Raw genomic sequence first — 22114 nt, 5'->3', positions numbered from 1 at the left:
GGTCAGTAATTAACCTACCAAACAACTGGACACAACCACACAACTGTGAAAACACAATACAAACTGAAAATCCACAAACACGCTGGATGGACTATTTTTTTTCAAATTTGGGCTTTTGCTGATTTTTGAAACAAGATTTCCTTCTACTTCAGAATATTCTATTTATTTTATGATGACCATGTGCCCTATTAAAAACACTCAACCTCACACTAGAGAAACAATATAAAATTAAATTTTTATAAAGTGTTGTAACTAAAATAAGATGATACTTTCCCCCTATCACTTATAATTTGACTTTACAACAACAACACATAAAAAAAGCCCCAAGCGCCCACATTGCTACCTAATAAGTTTAGATTTTTTACCTCTTTTCTTTTCCCATGAATTTGCAATTTAAATGTTCTGACAACCTAGTTGTGTGAAGATCTGCAGGCTTAGATTCACAATTAATTTCTTTTCATCATTTAAAATACACCTCCTCCACATTAGCATAATCCTACTTCTCAGCAAGAACAAGAAAAAGCAGTTTGATTCAGAACTCTTCAATCACTGGTTATCTTAAGTCGTTATCAGCTGTATTTGTTGCACGTAGAGTTACTGAAAGTTACCTGCTACAGGGTCACCTAATTATGAATCTAAAGTCAACCTCCTGTGGCTTTTTAAAAGCATGTTCTTCTGTTAGAAGAAGGCACAAATACTGAAAAGAACTGAGATTTGGGTAATGACACCATTTCCTAATGCATCTTTCCAAAGAGCACTGGTGACAACCCCTTTGGCCCTTTTGAGGGACAATCATCACATGCACATTCCCACTCCTGAGGAAACTCTCCAGATGGGTGTTTTATAGTGTCACAAACTCAAAACACACAAATCCCCTCTGTCCATTTTCCACCTTCAACTAATTTAATACTAATGCAGTTCATTCATAATTCTTCTCCCAGCTAAGCACTGGTTTCTTGCAAAAATTCCAAAATGCTGCTGGCATAGATCTACTGACAAATCAAGGACTTTGGCCAACTTATCTTTTGTGAGATAACAGGAATGGGGGGGAAAGAAGGTGAGAGAGGGAAAGATACTTGCTAATGTATTTGTGAAAGGGAGGAGAAAGGTTTTTACTGGAGCAAACAAAGAATCAGGAAGATTAACAAAGAATCAGGAAGTAACAAGGCAAATATATATTGGAAAGTCAAATCAAAGACGTCTCAGATCCCTGCAGTTCAGCAAAATGGCAGTTGTACTCACAGTGCTGGTGTTATTCTTAGCTGGTTTTCTTGCTTCATTTATATTGCTGGTCATAGGGGCAATTAATTTTGATTTTTCCAACTCAGAAATTCCTCCTGGAGTGACTCAGCCTGCAAAGCTCCGGATCATTCATATCATTTTAATATGCACAGCTGTGGTGGTAAGTGAACCTGGGGTGATTTTTGGGGGAAGAACAGAGAACCTGTAGACTTTAAACTTACTTCTGTGCTAGAAACCTGCATGGAATTATGTTCTGGAGAGCAGAGCAGGGCATTGCTGTCATGCTGCATGTTTTATTGAGCTGAGTGTTGCTGAAGAAACTTTTGCCAGATTTCTGACACTGCACTGCTCTAATCCAGTCCTGCCCAGCTCCATCTGAGGCGGTTCCTAAATGCTGCCCTAACACAAGTGTGTGAAAGTCTCACTGTGCTTCTGCCCTCACTCCAGCTGACCTAGCAATCATTTGATTTACAATGTTTATCCATGTTGGATCATTTGTATTTCCATTCTTGGCTCAGACTATACCAGATGTCTCTGGACTGTGCTTTCAAGCTTTTTGTGAGCATGAGGATGAGAATTCTGTATTTATATTGAATATGAAGTGAGAAGCTGAACATTTCGGGATTGGCCTTGGGAAGGAAAACTTTCTGTCACACAAGTGACAAAATTAAGTAACGTTGCTCAAGAGGAGCTGAAGGAATTCTTCTGCCCAAAGCACATTTATATAACTCCTGCAGCAACTAAGCAGGATTATCTGATGGGAATGAGGGGCTCTGACCAGCCCAGCTTCTCCAGGTGAAGCAGCTTGTAAAGTGTGTGGGACGGTAATCAGTCTCCAAGAGCAGCACTCAACATCTGGTGAGCTCTGCTGACAGAGGAGCTCACTGAATCACAGCTACTTCTGTGTAATGATAGGTGATGCTCTGATGAGACATGGCATCAGACAGGAGGTAACAGAGGTGGTGCATATATTTACTAAATTAATTTAATGGAATATCTGCAAAGAGATACAAGCTATTTAAAATTTAAAAAGGAAAACAAAGAGAAAAAAAATTCTCTGTTATAAATATTCTAGATTATGGTCAATCATAGTAAAGAATTCTAGATATATATATTCTAATGTTTTGGCTGCACAGAAGTTGTAATTAGAAAGAGATTACATCACTTAAGCAGCTGGAAAAGCCAGTTCTCTTTTAATCATCAATCAACTGCCCACCATAAACCAGCATTGTATGCTGCAATGTAAGCAACACAGGGTGAAGGAAAACAAACAAGTTGAGTGTAAAAGTTAAAATATCCTTGGTATTGCTCCATTCCTGCTTGGAAAATAGCAAATACAAAAGAATAGATCATTTTATCATACAACTGGAGACACTAAGACTAGTTTCTGTAAAAATTTAAAATTGATACATTGCAAAATGTCTTAGTTTCTTCAAGAAATATTTCCTCAAGATCAGGCAAGAAGAATATTATAAATATCTTGAATTGATGAAAACAAAAGGCCTTTTGTAGATAAATATATTCAGAGTTATGACACTACTGACAATCCATGCAAATGTGGCTGGCTAATAAGAAATATTCATGACAGAATCTTGAGTAATATGAACTTGATCCAAATATTCCTAAGGACCAAAGTACTGACTGGCATGGCTGAACAATGCATTTCAAAACAGAGGAGATACTTTTTTTAATGCAAAGTTCTGTTGGAGCACTAGCTCTGATTTGTATTCATTTTCCGGTACCTGGCATGAGTATCCCTGTGGCACAGAGAATGCCAGAGAATGAACAGAAGCTCATTCCTACTAAATATGTCAGGATCTTCTTGTCAGTGCACGGCACACATCAGTGAGACTTAGGAAAAAGCAATTATCAAACATATTCTTAACTTAGTCAACTCTACTTTGGGCAAGTGTCTGTACCATGAAAATCAGCACCAGAATGTTCATCTTTTGCTGTGTTTCCACATCATTTGGGGGGGAAGGATAGAATAACCAGTGAAAACCAAACTTGCTTTCAATGTTAGGTAAAGGACCTGCTGAGGAAGCAGAGGATTCTATCTCCCCAGTCTGCTAATGTTGCATTGTTTGGGGTTCTGTTCTTCATTCATGTAACTTTCTCATAACCCCTCTTGATGCTGCTGTTACTTGTTCAGTTTTCTCCTAGACCTGTACAACTACTCCATTAGTTTACTACTGCCCTAAAAACACGACTTAGGCCTTTGAGTTCACTGTCCACACAGTTCCTTTCCTTTGGAAAACAGAGTTTCCTGAGTGAGCTCTCTGTTCTCTTTGCCTTTGAACAGGGAAAGATTCTGGAAAACTTTGGCATCTGCACTCAGGTGAGCTTTGTGAGGTACATGCAAGGAAGAAAAACTCTGGGGGCACACCCAAAGCTCTTCATCAAGGATCTGTGGTTTGACAAAGTGCCTGTAAGGATTTACCAGCCTAAGGCTCCATCTGCCAGCCAAAGGAGAGGAGTTTTATTTTTTCATGGAGGAGGATGGGTATTTGGAAGTCTTGGTAAGATATCTACCAGAAATATTTCAGTTAAAGAAATACATACTTCATAAATAGTAAAGTTGGTTGTTTCTTGATCTGTAGCACTTGCAAACTTTGAATATACCCACAGGTTCAATCTCATAATTCTTGCTGCCAGAAGAAGGCATCTGCTGTGGATCATATGATTTTTCTTACAGGACAATGATATAAGGGGAAAAAATACTGAAATAGGAAGATGAGGAGGTACAAAAGAACTGAGGACCTTTGTAGGAAGCAGCAGGGAAAAGTAGAGACCATTTCCTTCTTGCAATTCTTTGATTTCTCCAATAGATAACATCTCTTCTCTGGAGAGAAAAGGCACCCCAACCTAAACCCACACCCCACCAAATCTCTTTCAGAGACCCACGAAGAGCTGTGCCGCTTTATTGCCAGAGAAAGTGAGTCTGTGGTTGTATCTGTGGGGTGAGTCTTTGCTCATGCTGATTCTGAGAGATGATTTCCTATAGTGTAAATATCACCTCCTGTCCCCTCAGTCACAGCAACAATCTTACTCAGAGAAATGTCTTTGTGGGACTTCTCAAGTATGTGATTTACAACTTCATTTGCTGTTGCTTGGAGACATTGAAGACTCACTTGGGCTGTTTTCACTGTCTGATTACATCACAAACTACACTTTGGGATATCTAGCTGAAAAATGAAGTTTTGAATGAGTATTTTCAAGTTCCAAACTCAAAACTGATTGTGAATAGATTGTAAGCTATGTGATCTCCTAAACACGTATTCAAGGAAGGCCTGCTTGATGCTTAGAGAAGCACAGTGTGAATGACAAGCTAATACATGATCAGAGTACTGGCATAATGATTTGGATTACAAGGATATGTAACTTAAATTTATGTAACAAAGATATAGACCAGAAGTCATTTGTGTCCAACCCATGAAAAAACTGAAGCAGAAAGTAACTAAATGATTGTCAATAAAACCTACATTTGTTGTTAAAGACCTAAGAGACATCATAAACAGATTATATCATAACAAAATAATCTGCACCACCTCATCTTATTGATGGTAATCCTATGGAGAGGAGACAAGTAAAACTCTGCAGAAATCAGGGTGTTCCTGGATGCAGAAATCAGGGTGTTCCTGGTTGCAGGAACCAGGACTTTAGCAATACATTTAAAAGTCCTATTTCCTTCTGTTACACTTGTTTCCATGTCCCAGGTACCGTTTGGCCCCTGAGCACAAATACCCCGCTGCCTACGAAGACTGTCTGAGCGCCAGCCAGCACTTCCTGCAGCACCTGCAGCACTACGGCGTGGATCCTGCCCGCGTCGCTGTCTGTGGGGACAGTGCTGGGGGCAACCTGGCAGCTGCTGTCAGCCTGACCCTGGCAGGCAGGTCAGACCTGCCCAGGCTCCGTGCTCAGATCCTCATCTACCCAGGCCTGCAGGCCCTGGACTTCAATTTACCGTCCTACCAACAGAACCGGGGAGTCCCTCTGCTCTTCCGGGAGCGAGCTGCTTTCTACATGTTGCAGTATCTGAATGGAAATGCAACAAAACTGGAAGAGGTCTTGGAGGGTTCCCATATTCCTCCAGATATTAAATTAAAGTATCAAAAGTGGGTGAGTCCAGACAACATCCCTGAGGAATTTAAGGTCAGAGGCTACAAACCACGTGTGCTACTTGACTGCACAACTGAAGTTTTTGAAACAGTGAAGAGATTCTGTGAGCCCACGCTGTGCCCACTGCTGGCTGAGGACACAATTATCCAGCAGCTGCCAGAATCTTTCATCCTGACCTGCGAGTACGACGTGCTGAGGGACGATGGCTTGTTGTACAAGAAGAGGCTGGAGGACAATGGGGTTCCAGTGACCTGGTACCACCTTGAGGATGGATTCCATGGGATCATAAACTCATTTAATAGTGGCTGGTTGTCATTTCCAGCTGGAAAAAGGGGCCTTGACAGCATTGTGAATTTTCTAAGAAGCTTATAGCAACATTTTTCTTTGTTTCTGTAAGAACTGCCAAATTTCTGTGGTCTTTTATGTTTCTAAATTCCATATAAGATGTTCATATATGACAACTTTTTAATAGGCATTTACGCCAGTGTGATCACCATAAAAGACATTTCAAGAATAATTTCTTTTAGTGCTGTTTGAAGTAGTCCATGTGCAGTCTGCCTATTTTAATCATCTGTTTGGACTAGACACTTGTCCAGTACAAGAGCTGCTCTCTCAGTACATATAAAAGATGCAGTAAAATCTTTTAAGCCAACATCTGGTCTGACCTGTTTTATTCAATTACAGTCAACAATTTCATTCTTCCTAGAAGTGTGTGTTTTGGCAAAGAAGAAAGACACTGACACTACAGTGCTATAATGCACAGCCTGTTCTCTCTGCTACATGTAGCACCTGAGTCTGAGTCCCCATTTGAAGAAGATGTCAGTTGGCTAAGTAACCAGTATTTTATACTCAAAAGAATGAAGTCACATTAGTTAACTTGACTTTTAGAAATGTAACTGTTCCCAACAGAAATACTCTATTGACAGCTTTGTTTAAATTACAATAGGGAAAATGCTTTAAGTGTTTTCTTGTGTTTATCAAACATACAAAAATCACCAGCTGAACAACTTGTTCTTGTGTATGCTGAAAAACTCGTTCTTGAATAGATTCCTAGAATCACAGAATGGTTTGGGTAGGAAGGAACTTTAAAGCTCATCTCATTCCAAAGGGACACCTGGTCTAGCCAAGGCTGCTTCAAGCCTCAAATAATCTAACAACAAAATAGGAGTGATGCATTCACTTTTGCAGACCCTGTTACTTACCTTTTGCCCCCCACCCCTCTCTTCTTCCCATTTCTTTTCTAGAAGTCCCTGTTAAATATAAGTATTCCAAACCATGTAAAGCATGCCCACGATGCAGGAAGTGAATGTCCTGGCTGCAGATCAGCTGCAAGGGATATTTTAATCTCCACATTCACTGCCCTCTCTGTCATAGACTAGAACTTCATTCAGGAATCAGCTGCAGCCTCTGAGCATTCACTGTTATCATCCGCAATCCAATAGTTCCTTATTTAATACCAGACCCTTTATCAGTCCCACAATTACCATAAAGATAAACAGGAAATTAAACACATTGACTCTTCTCCAATACCTGCTGGCACATTGCAAAACATTTCCAAGGACTTTAAAGTGAGCAACACCTGAGAGATCTCTTGCAACTGGGACTGCTCCAGGCCTTGCTGTTACCTGAAAAAGCCAATTCAAAGATAGGTGTGAAGACACTTCACCTCAGGATACCTGAAATGGCATTTTTCTATCTAGTACCAGTGATACTGCTGGTGATTCTTGTTGTTTCATTCATATCAGCAATCATAAGAACAATTCAAACTGAGTATGCCAATTGCAGCATCCCTCCTGGAGTGAACAATCCTGGAAAACTTCGACTTATTGTTGCTGTTTTGATTGTTACATCTACTCTGGTGAGTAACTGCTGCAACTTCTGTGAGAAACCTTGTTAGATGTTAATTTCATTCTACGTGTTAGATGTTGTTAGATGTTAATTTCACTCTACATGTAAATATCAGAATCCTGCCAGCTCTATCAAGGCTTAAAGGATGCTTTTCTCTTCTGGGGGCTGACTTGAGAGCAGAGTGTTTGGAAAATCATTTCTATTAGACCTCAGTCAGATTTTCCCTATTACATAAGGATTAAGTCAACCATTAGAGCCCAAGCTTTATCAGCTGAGCTTCCCTAATTAAATTTAAAATGAAATATTTATTAAAAAATGAGATTGCTTTGATTTCCACTTTAGCTAAGCACACATGATGTTTTTAGGCAATTCTTGGGGCTTTCCAGCAACATGGGAGGCTGGGCAATGGAAGCAGAAGTAATGGGAGACTGGATGATTTTAAAGGAGACAAAAAACAGAAACCTTAGAGGGATGAGAGACACTTGGGAGCACTGGCAAGGCCTCCCTTACCAGGAGCCCCATCACCAATTTCCGTCACTCTCCAGGAGCCCCATGACCAATTCCTCCTCACCAGGTGTCCCTTCAATGAATGTCCCTCACCAGCTGCCCTTCTCCTGGTGCCCCTCACCAGCTACCCCTCACCATTTGCCCCTAACCAGCTGCCCTTCTCCTGGTGCCCCTCACCAGCTACCCCTCACCATTTGCCCCTCACCAGTTGCCACTCTCCAACTGCCCTTCTCCCAGTGCCCCTCACCAGCTGCTCCTTATACCGTTCTCCCTTCTCTTGGTGCCCCTCACTCGCTGCTTCTCACACCATTCTACCTTCTCCTGGTGCCCCTCACCATTTGCCCCTCACCATTTGCTGCTCTCCAACTGCCCTTCTCCTGGTGCCCCTCACCAGGTGCCCCTCATCAGCTGCCCCTCACACGGTTCTCCCTTCTCCTGGTGCCCCTCACTATCTGCCCCTCACCAGTCGTGACTTTCCAACTGCCCTTCTCCAGGTGCCCCTCACCAGCTGCCCCTCACACGGTTCTCACTTCTCCTGGTGCCCCCTCACTGGCTGCCCTTCACCATCTGCCCCTCACCAGTTGTGACTTTCCAATTGCCCTTCTCCAGGTGCCCCTCACCAGCTGCCCCTCACACGGTTCTCCCTTCTCCTGGTGCCCCCTCGCCGGCCTCCCCCCTCAGGGCTGCCCGTGCGCGGTCTCCCCTCATCTCACCCTGGCTGTCCTCCTTCTCCCAACAGGGCAGGATTTTTGAGAAGATAGAGCTGTGCAGCAGCCTGGCCATCAAGCGCCTCGTGTTCTCCGGGCGGCGGCCGGCCCCGGCCCCGGGGGTGCGGCAGGAGGAGGCGCGGCTCGGGCGGGTGCCCGTGCGGCTGTACCGGCCCCGCGGGCCCTCCACGCACCCGCGGCCCGCCGTGCTGCTGTTCCACGGCGGCGGCTGGATCTGCTGCAGCCTCGGTACGGCTCCAGCCCCGCTCTGCCGCCGGCCCACTGTGCCTGTTAGCCAGGCGGCCGTTGCTTTAGCGTACACTGTGTGTTGGTGGCCAACAGAATTCCGGCCTCCACACGACGCTGATGCAAAACCTTTTCATTTATTTATATACTTTCAGCAAGCAAAGAAATTGATGCCCGTTTGTTATAAATTACTTAATTCTCTTTCATGAATTGGTATTCTATCCTCTTTCGTATTTTAGTGTATTTTTCCTCTGGTAGGAATTTTCCAACATGTTTTTGTTAGCTGCTGCTTCGGCTGGATCTGCTGCAGCCTCGGCTCTGCCGCCTCAGCACCCCGGCACTGCCCCTGTTAGCCAGGCAGGCGTTGCTTTAGCATAAATTACTTATTGCTCTTTCATGAATTGATATTCTATCTTCTTTAGTCTTTTTACTGTATATTTCCTCTGGTAGGGATTTTCCAACATATTTTTGTTAGCTGGGGCTTCGGCTGGATCTGCTGCAGCCTCGGTACAGCCCGGGCCTGGCTTCGCCACCTCAGCACCGCGGCACTGTCCGTTAGCCAGGCGGGCGTTGCTTTATCATAAATTACTTAATTCTCTTTCATTAACTGGTATTCTATCCTCTTTCATCTTTGTAGTGTATTTTTCCTCAGGTAGGGACTTTCCAACATACTTTTGTTCACTGCTTCTTTATATTCTGGTTTCTAGGAAATGTCCTTGAAGTCCATAAATTCTGCCTTTCTTGTATCCAATTTCAGCAATACACACCCTCTCCCAGGCTTTATTCTTTGAAGCATATCAGGGTTAGTTGGGCAAAACTTTCAAAAGTTTCAGTGATTTTCCCAATCAAGTCAACGATGATAGTCTGTACAAAGAAAGTCAGCTACATGCTGCCTAAAAGGGATTTAAGACTGACACACTGCTTATAATTAATATACTGGTTATGATTAATTAAAACAATAATTAAAAATGTATTAGAAAAGTTATATAACCTCCAGCTGCTGGAAGGCTGAACTCCAGCTGGGTTTTCCCATCCAGCCCTGCAAAGGGAGGAGGCAGCAGGGGGAGAGGGATGAGGGGAGCTAGAGTGTTTATGGACAGTAAAACATCATTTGCTGTGTTTCAGATTCCCATGAAAGGATCTGCCAGTACATTGCCGAGGAAAGCGGCGCACTGGTGGTGTCTGTGGGGTGAGTTACAACCAGCTGCCCCAGAGAAGCCTTTTTGCCTCTTGTTACCCCTCAGCACTGCAGGGATGTGCACCTGGTGGGAATGCTCCTCATCAGAACCTGGACACCATGATCCTCATGGGTCCCTCCCAACTCAGCATTTTCTATGATTTTCTCAGGATCCCAGGTGTCCAGACTGAATTTCAAGGGGGCTGCTTGTTTTTCATTTCTCTCCCTGCTCCATCAGCTAACAGTGCAGACACAGCTCACAGTAAGGTCCATGTGTGTCCCAACATAGATTTATGCTGGCAGCACACAAAACCAAGGAATGCTTTCCAGAAGAGAGTTCCAGTGTGTTGAGAAATGACTAATAAACTGACTCGGAAGGTGATGAACCATTTAAATAGGTGTAATTACCTTGTGAACTTCAAGGAGCTTTCTAACAGTGAGAATCAAATGCTAGTAAGTAATAATAATACTAACTAGTACTATCAATACCAGTAGTACTGAAAAATATAACTGTCCCAGTTATTTAAATAAAGAAAAAATAATTATAGAAATGAAATATCCTAAGTAACAGTGAGGTTAAATTGATTAAATTAGTTATTACACAAACCAGAAGCAGTCTACAGTAGAAGAAAAAAAATGAAGGTACATCACTTAATTTTTGATCAGAGCTGCTCTGGGAATATCCTAACCATGCTATGTTCTTGCAGCCCCATCCTATGGCTCTCACTTCTCTGTGATTACTCATTGGACAAATACATGTTTAGTAGATAAAAATACCTTCATGAGATTTTTTTCTGAGAGAAAAATTAGTCCAACACAGGGAGAATCAGGATGCTGTAGAAATTTTGTATTTACACTTAGGACATTTCCTTCTGTTACTTTTGTGTGGTGCTACTTGCAGGGGTCTCAGGAGGAGGGAAGAGATGAGAATAATCTTGACTTCATGTTTCAGAAGGCTGATTTGTTTATTATTTATGATTTATTATTTATTAGATTTATGATTTATTATTTATGATTTAATGATATATATTATAGTAAAAGAATATTATATACTAAAACTATACTAAAAGAATAGAAGAGAGGATTTCATCAGAAGACTAGTAAGGAAAAATAGAATGATAATAAAATCTTGTGACTGACCAGAAAGTCTGAGGCAGCTGGACTGTGATTGGCCATTAATTAAAAACAATCACATGAGACCAATCAAAGATCCACCTGTTGCATTCTACAGCAGCAGATAATTATTGTTTACATTTCGTTTCTGAGGCTTCTCAGCTTCTCAGGAGAAAAGATCTTAGCAAAAGGATTTTTCATAAAATATGTCTGTGACACTTTTGATGTCTGTGTGTCCCAGGTACCGTTTGGCCCCCGAGCACAAATACCCCGCTGCCTACGAAGACTGTCTGAGCGCCAGCCAGCACTTCCTGCAGCACCTGCAGCACTACGGCGTGGATCCTGCCCGCGTCGCTGTCTGTGGGGACAGTGCTGGGGGCAACCTGGCAGCTGCTGTCAGCCAGACCCTGGCAGGCAGGTCAGACCTGCCCAGGCTCCGTGCTCAGATCCTCATCTACCCAGGCCTGCAGGCCCTGGACTTCAATTTACCGTCCTACCAACAGAACCGGGGGGTCCCTCTGCTCTTCCGGGAGCGAGCTGTTTACTATTCTTTGCAGTACGTACAAGGGGACACATCAAATCTGGAAGAGGTCTTGGAGGGCTCTCATATTCCTCCAGACATGAGGCTGCAGTATCAAAAGTGGGTGAGTCCAGACATCATCCCTGAGGAATTTAAGGTCAGAGGCTACCAACCACACAAGCCCTCTGAGTTCAAGCCTGGAGTTTTTGAGAAAGTGAAAAGACTCCGTGAGCCCACGCTGTGCCCACTGCTGGCTGAGGACACAATTATCCAGCAGCTGCCAGAATCTTTCATCCTGACCTGCGAGTACGACGTGCTGAGGGACGATGGCTTGTTGTACAAGAAGAGGCTGGAGGACAATGGGGTTCCAGTGACCTGGTACCACCTTGAGGATGGATTCCATGGGATCGTAAACCTGTTTGATTATTGTGGTTTGTCATTTCCATCTGGGAAAAGGGGATTGGACAGGGTTGTTGAATTTATAAAAGGCCTGTAAAAGAACTCTCCCTCATTATGCTTCTCCCACTAATGACTCTACTTAGGCTCTCACACTTCAGGTAGTGCTGCACTGCATGAATGTGACATCTTTTGATGTGTAAAATACTATTTCTAAGATCCATGAACTCCAAAATAACACAGATCTTTTCCTTGTGAGACTTCTGACAGTTCAATCTTTTGACAGTACAATTTTCCTATAGGCTTTTTTTTTTCAAATTGGCATCTGATTGATTCCTTGTCTTTAATTACTAAGTTATTTACTTCTATACAAATAATCTATGTGGAATGATTTGCATTAAACGTTGTTCACTACAGCCAGCTTATTTGTGATGTCCATTTGATAAGCTCCAAAGCATGACTTAATTTATGTAAAAAGTATAAACTGGGTAGATAGTGAGGGAAGGAAAACTCTCTCTGGACAAATAGGCAGAGATCAAGATCTCAGTGAGGAGATTGAGCAAATATTCCATGGCTGCAAAAGTAGCAGTGCAAGGCCAGAGTTGATGGGGCACACCTAGCTGGAGGCAAGTAAGGGCTGCTCTGATTTTGAAACAAAGTCCTTTTTAATTTTGGAAAGTCTCCAGCATGCCCACAGAGGGTAGGATATAGTGTTGAGATGAAATGCTGACATCAGGATTTAGAAAGGCAGGAAGGATCAGTGAACTGGGCTCCTGGTCTGTGTGTACTGGAAGGTACATCTTACAGAGAGAATATGAAGGAAAATGTTTTCATGTTCTTCCAAAGAGTGTCCCCCAATATTAACTTTTGCAGAATCTGTACTGTGATTCTGTGCTAGAATCTGTGAATTGGTGCTTACTCCATGGCTTGAGTTTTATTCACAGGATGAGACAGTGTTTTCCCTGATGTGATGCTTCATTACACCCTGCTGATGGAAGCAAGGAAGAACAGCAGTGAGCACACTCAGAATGGCCAGACTGAGGACATGAAAATCACAGAATTGCTCGGGTTGGGAATGATCTCTGGTGATCATCCAGTGTAATCCCCCACCAAGGCAGGGTCACCTGGAGCAGGTGACGCAGGAACACATCCAGGCGTCTTTGAACATCTCCAGAGAGGGAAAGTACCAGTAATGGGAGACTGGATGCTTTTAAAGGAGACAACACCAGAAACCCGAGAAACCTTAAAGGGATGAGAGAAACTTGGGAGCACTGGCAAGGCCTCCCTCACCAGGAGCCCCTTCACCAACACCCTTCATGGGCACTGTCCCAGTGCTCTGTCACCCTCAATGTAAAGAAATTCTTCCGCATGCTGAGGTGAAACTTGCGTTTTAGTATATGCCCATTGCTCCTCATCCTGAGGAAAAAGGGGGAAAAATCCTACAGTGCTGAGAAAACAGAACTATTTACAAAAACAAATGCTGACTTCCCTTAGATTTCCTTGCGCAAGGGCAGCCCTTACCGAGCACTGGCAGCCAGCCCTTGCTCTCACGTCCAGGGGCAGAGCACGGCGGAGCTGCGGGCGAGCCGGCCGGGGGCGCGGGGGCCGAGCTGGCCCGGGGCGGCGGGAGGCGGCGCCGGGCCCGTCCGTTCGCCGGTACCGCGCGCAGGGCAGGTCACGCCGGGCCTCCTTGAACCGAGATTACCCGGCCGGCGCCTCCGGCCGCTCCGCGCGGCTCCCCCCGGCCGCCCGCACCATGACCCCTGCGCCGGCTTTGCGGAGCGGCCGCACTCGGCCCGTGACGGGGCCGCGGCTCTGCCCAGCGCTGCCGGGGGAGCCCCGCAGGGCCGCGGCCGGGCCATGGCGCTGCTGCCCGCGCTGCTGCTGCTGCTCCTGCCCCTGGCGGCGCTGGCGGCGGCCGCGGTGCTGCTCGGCCTGCCCAGCTACGACATCCCGCCCGGGGTGAACCAGCCGGCCAAGCTGCGCCTGGTGCTGACCCTGCTGCTCGGCACCGCCGCGCTGGTGAGTGGCCGGCCGGGGGGCGAGGGGGCGTTCGGGGCGGCCCGCGGGCTGGGGGCGGCAGTGGTTGCACAAACACGGGGAGCCGGGGCAGGATCCGTGTGTCCCTGCTGTCCCCGTGGGATGCTGGCGGTGCTGCATCGTGAGGAGGGGATGCGGGGAGCCCCCTCTATCCGGTTCTGCCCCGGGGTATCCCCCGATGCGGACACTGCAAGGGCACCAGAGATCCGGGCGCCTTCACCCGATACCCCCCGGCCGGGGATGCTGTCCCGGGCACCCCCCGGTCGAGAATGCTGCCCCGAGCACCCCCCGGTCAAGGATGCTGTCCCAATTCTCCCCGCCAATTCGATGATGCTGTCCCGGTCACCCCCAATTCGAGGATGCTGCCCCGGTCACCCCCTGGTCCGGCTGGCCCGGGGAGCACTGCCCATGTCGCGGGCAAACGCCGTTCCCGGTTCAGCGCCGGGCCTGGGGCGGGTGAGCGGAGATTGCGAGCGGCTGATGGCAGCCTCGAATTCAGGGCTGGGCTGGGGCTTTGCGTGATAACTGCCCGCACCTTCAGGGGAAATCACCTTGCACAAAACGAGCTGCAGCCCTTCAGCTGCTCCTGCCGCGGCTGACATTTATGGCACACAATCCGGTTAGGGCTGCTTTATTTAATCCCTGGACTCTTTGGCAGCGTTGCATAAACGGCATTAGAGCCCTCCTCAGCGCCGCATCTCTTCCTTGCTGTCTTTGAATTTCTTAAAATCTTCAGTTTTGTCATTTCGTTAGCCACAAACATCATCCCTGCTATCACACAGAATTTGTTTTCCCCCACACAGATTCTTAAGCCATTTACATCCTCTTTAAATTAAATTTACTGACAAAGCTGCCCAGCAATCCTGAACCTCACTAGCAGGTGACAAGACAGACTCACTGGGCATTATAAAGAGGGATCTTGTTCAGCCAGTGACTGGTAACTCTTTGATTTCCAGCTTCTTGTTTCACTTACTACATCAGATTTATATTCTTGCTCTTGCAAGAGCATTGGGAAAGGAAGGAACTTCATTTTGCTCAGTAGCAAATAAAAAGCTGTAACTAACTCACACAATACAGCTCAGCACTTTAGATTTGTGAATTCACTGAGTTTTGTGGTCAAATTCCTGAATATTAGTTTCAGCAATGAAGAACTGTTTCTACATAAGGCATTTTGTTGTTGTTATCAAGTATAAATGAAACAAGAATGGCCACAAATGTGTGCAGGAAACGCTGCTGATTACAATATGTACTCCAAGACAATCACTTTGATGTGACATTTCTGATGTGACATTACAATGACATTGGATAGGAGTAGTGCAAGTAAATTTTTCTACAGACTGCAGGATGTGAGAACTTGGGAAAATTGTTTCATTACCAAATCAGAGTTCTGTGTTTCTTTAAAATTTCCTCCAAATGACTTTGATGTAAGTACAATGCAGAGTTTTTATACCCTGGCTAACTCCAGACTTTTAAAAATGCCCTAATGTCTTTTACCTTTAACAGGGAAGAATTTTGGAGAAGACTGGGCTTTGCAGCCAACTCACTTTTGGCCGATACGTGCGACAGGGGTGGAAACTAGGGTTGGATCCAAAGCTCTTTATCCAGGATCTGCAGTTTAATGAAGTACCTGTGAGGGTTTATCAGCCTAAAGCTACCTCAGATGGGCCAAGGAGAGGCATCCTCTTCTTCCATGGAGGAGGCTGGGTGTTTGGAAACCTTGGTAAGAAACTTCCTGGAGGAACTGTGTGGTGTAGAAAGAATATTCTCATCTTTTTAGAAGGTTGAAATAAGATGTGGTTTCAGCGTGTGATTTGAGATGAAGTCTGAAGCCTGTTTGTAACAGACATTTCTTAGGCTGTCTCAAAGCTGACTAACAACAATATTTCTTTTGCAGATACCTATGAAAAGGTGTGTCGCTACCTCTCCAGGGAGAGTGACTCAGTAGTTGTGTCTGTGCAGTAAGTGAACACTACCCAGTTTTGTGTTTAGGAAATTATTGTTGCTGTGGGACCACAGCAGAGCTGTGCTGGTGTTGGAGATGTTCTTTTTTGGCACAGGAGTTTCTATGGGAGTCAGTCAAGTTCATAAAGGGAAAAATAGTGATAAAGAAGATTTCGCAGCCCTTAACTATTCATGCCCAGAGATACTCCAAAAAGATACAAATGGAAATATTTGGCACACTAAGTAAGTCTATAAAAGCCAATTAAAAACTTAGGTGAAAAAAAGTCTTCCTTGTGCTGAACATATGGTAATAAGATGCTCCAAGCAATTGGGAGCTATGGGAAAACAGAATAATCACACTAAAATCCTCCCATTTTACACACAGGAAGCAGAGGCACAAAATTATTAAATAATCTTGTCAGAGGTACAGAGGGAGTTTTCACCATCACTAAGAACTGTTCAATTCTTTGTTCAGATCATTAATCAGTGACAATCCTACTTTAGTGAGTCCTTGTGACTGAACTCACTATTTACAGTTTATCTGCAATCCCAAATGGAGGAGCAGCTGTTTGGAGGCACTGAAGATCCTAACTAGAGCCAAGCCACCCCAAAATTATAGGGCTGAAGAACAGCATATGAGACCATTTCCTGGTTACTGCTACTGACATTTCCTCCTCCTTGTCTGTGTGTCCCAGGTACCGTTTGGCCCCTGAGCACAAATACCCCGCTGCCTACGAAGACTGTCTGAGCGCCAGCCAGCACTTCCTGCAGCACCTGCAGCACTACGGCGTGGATCCTGCCCGCGTCGCTGTCTGTGGGGACAGTGCTGGGGGCAACCTGGCAGCTGCTGTCAGCCAGACCCTGGCAGGCAGGTCAGACCTGCCCAGGCTCCGTGCTCAGATCCTCATCTACCCAGGCCTGCAGGCCCTGGACTTCAATTTACCGTCCTACCAACAGAACCGGGGGGTCCCTCTGCTCTTCCGGGAGCGAGCTGCTTTCTTTGCTTTGCTGTACCTCAATGGGGATGCACTGCACTTGAAAGAGGTCCTGGAGGGCTCTCATATTCCCCCGGACATGAGGCTGAAGTATAAGAAGTGGGTGAGTCCAGACAACATCCCTGAGGAATTTAAGGTCAGAGGCGTGAAGCCGCTTAGGCCCACTGATTTTATAGCTGAAGTTTATGAGACAGTGAAGGGAATCTGTGAACCCAACCTGTGCCCACTGCTGGCTGAAGACTCTGTCGTTCACCAGCTGCCAGAATCTTTCATCCTGACCTGCGAGTACGACGTGCTGAGGGACGATGGCTTGTTGTACAAGAAGAGGCTGGAGGACAACGGGGTTCGAGTGACCTGGTACCACCTTGAGGATGGATTCCATGGGATCATCAGCCTCTATGATTATTGTGGCTTCTCATTTCCATCTGGGAAAAGAGGATTGGACAGGGTTGTTAACTTCTTAAAAAGCTTATAGTAAACATCTTAGATTCCACGAGTCTGTTCATGCCTCAACCTAGGGAAATATCTTTTTAGGATATGAAATATCAGGTTATGGGTAGTGAATCAGGGGCAGCCATTAACAATGATAAACAAGGCTCATCAGAACCTCATTCCAGCTGTTAGTTGGAACATGGAATATGCAAACCTTACACAAGCTTGTACCATGCTGCAAGCCCTTATCTTTAGCTCTGCTGTAAAGAACAGTTCTTTGAATGGGTATCCTGGTTTGTTCCAGTTATTAAAAAAAATATCTGTGTGAAGAGAAGCTGTGTGTTAGCAGGCGTGTGTGGTGTGAGAATAAAACCCAGCTGACATTAGTGGATTATGAGCCACGGACAATAAAATAATAAATATGATGACAATTAGGAAATAATGATGCTGTGTCAAGCGTGGTCTCTGTCACTGTGGCACAAAAAAACAAATGGTTCCATGGCCAACATCACCCTTGTTTGTCAGCACACAGGCAGGACTGGAGCCCCTTTCTGCCCCAGTTTTAGCACTGGATTACTTGGGTAATGTTTCACGCACATAACTTGAAGGACAGTTCCACCAACCAGAGACAGGAGCGCTGGTGGCGCAAACAAATATGATTGCATCACAAAAAGATGGGCAGGATAGGTGAGAAATTGGGCCTAAATACTCTACTATAGAGCTCTCATTGGAAACTGACCGGAGAAGAGGACAAAGGAAAGATCAGGAGAGAGAGAAGGGGAAGGTCAGGAAGGTGAGGGCAGGAACAGAGCAGGTTCCTGTGCTGTGGGGGCAGTACAGGCCTCAGCTCACAACAGTAGTAAGAGAGAGAAGGACAAGCATCTTTCTTGGCCTTATTCATTCTGTATTATTAATTCATTCTGTTTATGACCTGCCTTTCCTCTCCTTAAGCCAGGGCAGAAGCAATGCCCAAACACAGAGTGCATTGAGGGCTTCACACTGGATATAATATTGGCCAGTTAAAAATGGCACTTAAGGCAGTCACTTGAGGCTGCTGTACCACTTAAACACAACTATACATCAATATAGACAATAATATTTACCAACATCATGCAAGAAAGACTTCACTAATCTTCCCAGAAATTAATACTTATTAATACTTGGAGGATCTTTAATAATCTGGATATTGGTCTCATTGCTTGTAGAAACATGAGCATCTTTTCTAGCAGAGCTGCTAGATAGATTTCATGCCTTGCTTAAGAGGCTCAGCAAAATTTTGTCATTAGACTTTTAACTTTGTCAAAACATGCCAGTTAGGTTCAATATTAGAGCTGTTCAAGCAGATCCTCCTGACTCTGCTGAAATTGCTTCCTTTAGATTTTTTTTCCTGGAACCAAATGCCAGACTCTGTTGCAGTATGCAGCACCAGAAATAGAACAAAGAGAGAGGGGTAAATTGTTCATTCATCCTTTTTAGATGTTAGTTCCCTTGGTAGGTGAAGATATTTAACCAAATTAACCAAAGCACAGATAATTTTTCAAGTGCAATACACTATGGAACCAATCCAAACCAAAATTTTACAGTGGCTGATTTTACCAGTTGACTTTTACCAGCAAAGAACATAGACTTCTTTCCAAAAAAGCTCTTGTGTAGATGAAGAAAGGAGCACTGGGACAGAGCTGCTGTGATTACTGGGCTGCCTCAGCAGTTCTGAGTATCTCTCACATTTATAAACTCAGCAGCATCTCACACAGAACAGCCTCACCTGCTTGCCAGCTCACAGACCAAACACTAAGGACAACCATGATGGGGAATTTTAAGGTGAGGAACAGAAAATTCCAGTCTGGGGCTGTAGTGCCTGTACATTCCAGGCAGCAATCTGTCACTAATACTTAAATCCTATTTTATATATCCTTAAACAACTGTATGTGTAAAGGAAGGCACTGTAGCTCTGTAGCCATTCCAGGGCTGGATTCCAGTGGGAATCCTTCCCCAGGCAGGCACCCAGCACATGCTGCTCGTGGATGTTTCCCAGTCTGTGCCTTGGGGGTGACCAGGGCACATGAAGAAAATCAGTGTATTACTCCCACCTGGGACTGGGTATTGAGTCTTCAGGGCATTCCCTGGGTTCTAATAGCAGCTTGCTGGTAAAATAGGATTATTTTAATCAGCACACCTCCAATTCATATCAACAAGCTGCACTTAAATAAGACCCAGATCTTTTACAATACTTTTCCCACAAGCATCATCTGCTAGAATGTCCCCACAAGGTGCCTCTCCACCCCCAGGTATTGTTATCATTCTCTTTAGACAGGCAGCTGGAAGGTTGGATGTGCAATGCTGCTGCACAAAACCCTTAAGCAGCACAAAGCAATCAGCTTTTCATTTTCAGCCTTCTTAAATGTGTCTGCAAATCCATGATGCAAGTGTTGAAATCAGACTGATCAGATCTCATGACATACAGATGCAGTTGCTTAAGTTGAGTGGGAATCCACTTGAAATGCAAATGCCTTTATTTTCAGGGATTAAATGATAAGTAACACAAAGACTGACAAAGGTTTGTGGTATCAGTGGCAAAAATGCAGAGTGACTCAAACCACTCTGAGCCATCTGAATGCTGTGCACAGCAGCATCGTGTGCATCTCATTTTGGGGCCTGCCACTGCAGCACTTTTCCTCCATCACAAGGAAGCAAGAAGCCAAAATTTAGTGTCAGAGAGTGCTGAGAACTGCAATGGGCACAGCTACAACTGTGCTGCCTCCCCTCTGCAGCTGGAGTGCAAACTGGCCTGGATTCCTCAGAAATCAGATTTTCCCCATTCTTGGCATTTTTAATTCAATGTAATGGAACATGGTGCACTGGTCAATATATAGATTTAGAGATAGGAACCTCCTTCTGTTTAAATTCTGGAAATGGATCTTGTGGTGACTTTTGGCTACTTTCTTACCCAGTCAATACCTTATTTTTTGGATTAATAAAGTGCAAATATTATTCATACAGCAATCCTTATTCACCACAAGAAGCACTGAAGGAAAGTGTCAATGAACAGATTTCTCTCCCCTATCCAATATCAGTTGAAAACAAGGAGAACTGTGGGATACAACTAGCAGGAGAATTAATGAAGTATTATTACCTTTCTGAATTTATAAGTACAAGGTTACCTGTGCAAACTTTTCAAATATGTGCTAGAGAGGCTCTGAAGAATCAGGACTCCTGATTGATAACATGACTCATCTGTCAGTGTCTAACAGTGATTTCCTCTTCCAGCCAGAGGGTGGACACATATGTCCTGAGAACAAAAAGATCCATTTTGTCCTTAATCTGCTGTCAAAACAGTACAAACATCCCCTATTTCAACTGTAGAGTAAAAACACCCAGATGAAAAATTTAATTAAATAATTTCTGACATTTAATCTTGTCTCAGATTATCCTACTCTCTATGGCCATCTTGAAGACTTGATGAAAAACTGCACTAGAAAGAAGTTGAGTGATGTCCAATGTCTGCCCCATTTCCTGTGAAATCCCAACAATTTCTGCTTTTGCCACTTTTCTGCTGACACAACCAACCAAAACTCATGACCTCCCAACCAGGGATATCTTCCCCAAAATGTTGTAGAATCCTGGACTTTGAAGAGGGGCAGAATATCTGCAAATTGTTGGGCAACTGGTGAGAGGCAGAGAAGCTGGGGATGCCCCTGTGTAAACTGCTTAGGGTGATCTTAAGCCCTGCTTAATATAGCTTGTTGCTTGTGGGAGCTGCTCCATGCAGGAGGGAGAATTAGGTTAGACAGGCACACGGCTTTAGACCAGTTAGAACAAGCTGCTGGCTTCCATCCTGACCTGCAGGTGGCTATTTCAGAAGATATTAAATCACTGAAAACAAATTTTTCATCTCTTGTGTTTTACTCAATGAATGGTTGCAGCATAAAAAACAACCAAGCCAAAACACAAAACAAGTGGGATGGAACTTGAAAGGACATAAAACTCTTAATTGCTTTGCACTCTGTTGGTTTTTTTTTTTAATTATTATTTTTGCACAGCTTGCTATGTGTTTCTTTGAAGCAAGAGGAGAAAAGAGCCTTGTGTTATTCCATATATATTTGAGGCATGTAAGAATAAAGCAAATGTAGAAACAGCTGCACGTCCAAGGACAAGGTGAAGCAAGGTTCCTCCCCATGCAGGAGGCAGCCAGACCTTGATTACCCTTGGCTTTACAGAGGGAAGGCACTTAATGGCAGATAAGCTGCAAAGCAAACTGCATTAGCTGACCTTGCATTACCAGATTGCAAAGGAAATAGCTCTGGGAGCCCTTTCCACTGCTGGATAGGCCGCCCTGAGACTGCTCCCATGTAGGAAGTGCTGCTAACAAATCCAAATTCTTATTGCTCCAAGATGCAACTTCTGCATTTAAATCCCCTTTGGCCCAGAGCAGAGATCTGCAAAGCTCAGCTGCTCGTGGTCTGAGGCTCAGCAAGAAACCTGCAGCAAGTTTCAGGCTTACATTCGATAAATCTGGAATTAATTCAGTGCAATTCATTTTTGCTCAAGATTAGCAATATTATAATTATTTTTAGGAATAGATGAAGTCTTGGCATGGGCAAAGCCCTGGCCATGGGTCTGGATGGAGTTTTACCTCTGCAATATTTTAGTCGCTGTGATTTAGGTTTGTGCTTTCAAGGTTGAGTTTTCAAGGGAAGGACACTGACGACTCAGACGAGCAGAGCAACAGTGGCACCTATTGGCAAAGGGGCTGTGGCTCTGTGAGACACCCAAAATCAGCTGGGGACAGCCCCTCAGCTGAATGCTGAACCAGAAGGCAGCGTCCTTGATG

At 44.6% G+C, this 22114-nt stretch overlaps 3 protein-coding genes across 3 annotated transcripts; all 3 read left to right on the top strand.

Annotated features, from left to right (window-relative positions):
• The first annotated feature begins 1225 nt into the window (after positions 1-1225).
• LOC102073485 (arylacetamide deacetylase-like 3) lies at positions 1226-5991 on the top strand. Its single transcript, XM_005492937.2, has 4 exons — positions 1226-1402; positions 3545-3761; positions 4139-4202; positions 4959-5991. Exons 1-4 carry the CDS (start codon positions 1226-1228, stop codon positions 5731-5733), a joined length of 1233 nt encoding a protein of 410 aa, XP_005492994.2. The 3' UTR covers positions 5734-5991.
• Positions 5992-7042: 1051 nt separating this feature from the next.
• Positions 7043-11990, top strand: LOC113460013 (arylacetamide deacetylase-like 4). Its single transcript, XM_074558283.1, has 4 exons — positions 7043-7219; positions 8456-8672; positions 9795-9858; positions 11201-11990. Exons 1-4 carry the CDS (start codon positions 7043-7045, stop codon positions 11973-11975), a joined length of 1233 nt encoding a protein of 410 aa, XP_074414384.1. The 3' UTR covers positions 11976-11990.
• Positions 11991-13382: 1392 nt separating this feature from the next.
• Positions 13383-17739, top strand: LOC141731796 (arylacetamide deacetylase-like 4). Its single transcript, XM_074558547.1, has 4 exons — positions 13383-13897; positions 15419-15635; positions 15810-15873; positions 16552-17739. The coding sequence occupies exons 1-4, from the start codon at positions 13736-13738 to the stop codon at positions 17324-17326; spliced, it is 1218 nt and encodes a 405-aa protein (XP_074414648.1). The 5' UTR covers positions 13383-13735; the 3' UTR covers positions 17327-17739.
• Positions 17740-22114: the final 4375 nt, after the last annotated feature.

This window comes from Zonotrichia albicollis, chromosome 25, assembly GCF_047830755.1.
Source record: "Zonotrichia albicollis isolate bZonAlb1 chromosome 25, bZonAlb1.hap1, whole genome shotgun sequence".
In the NCBI taxonomy this organism is placed as follows: domain Eukaryota; kingdom Metazoa; phylum Chordata; class Aves; order Passeriformes; family Passerellidae; genus Zonotrichia; species Zonotrichia albicollis.
Note: the sequence above shows the minus strand (reverse complement) of the source record. Positions and strands in the feature narration are given on the sequence as shown.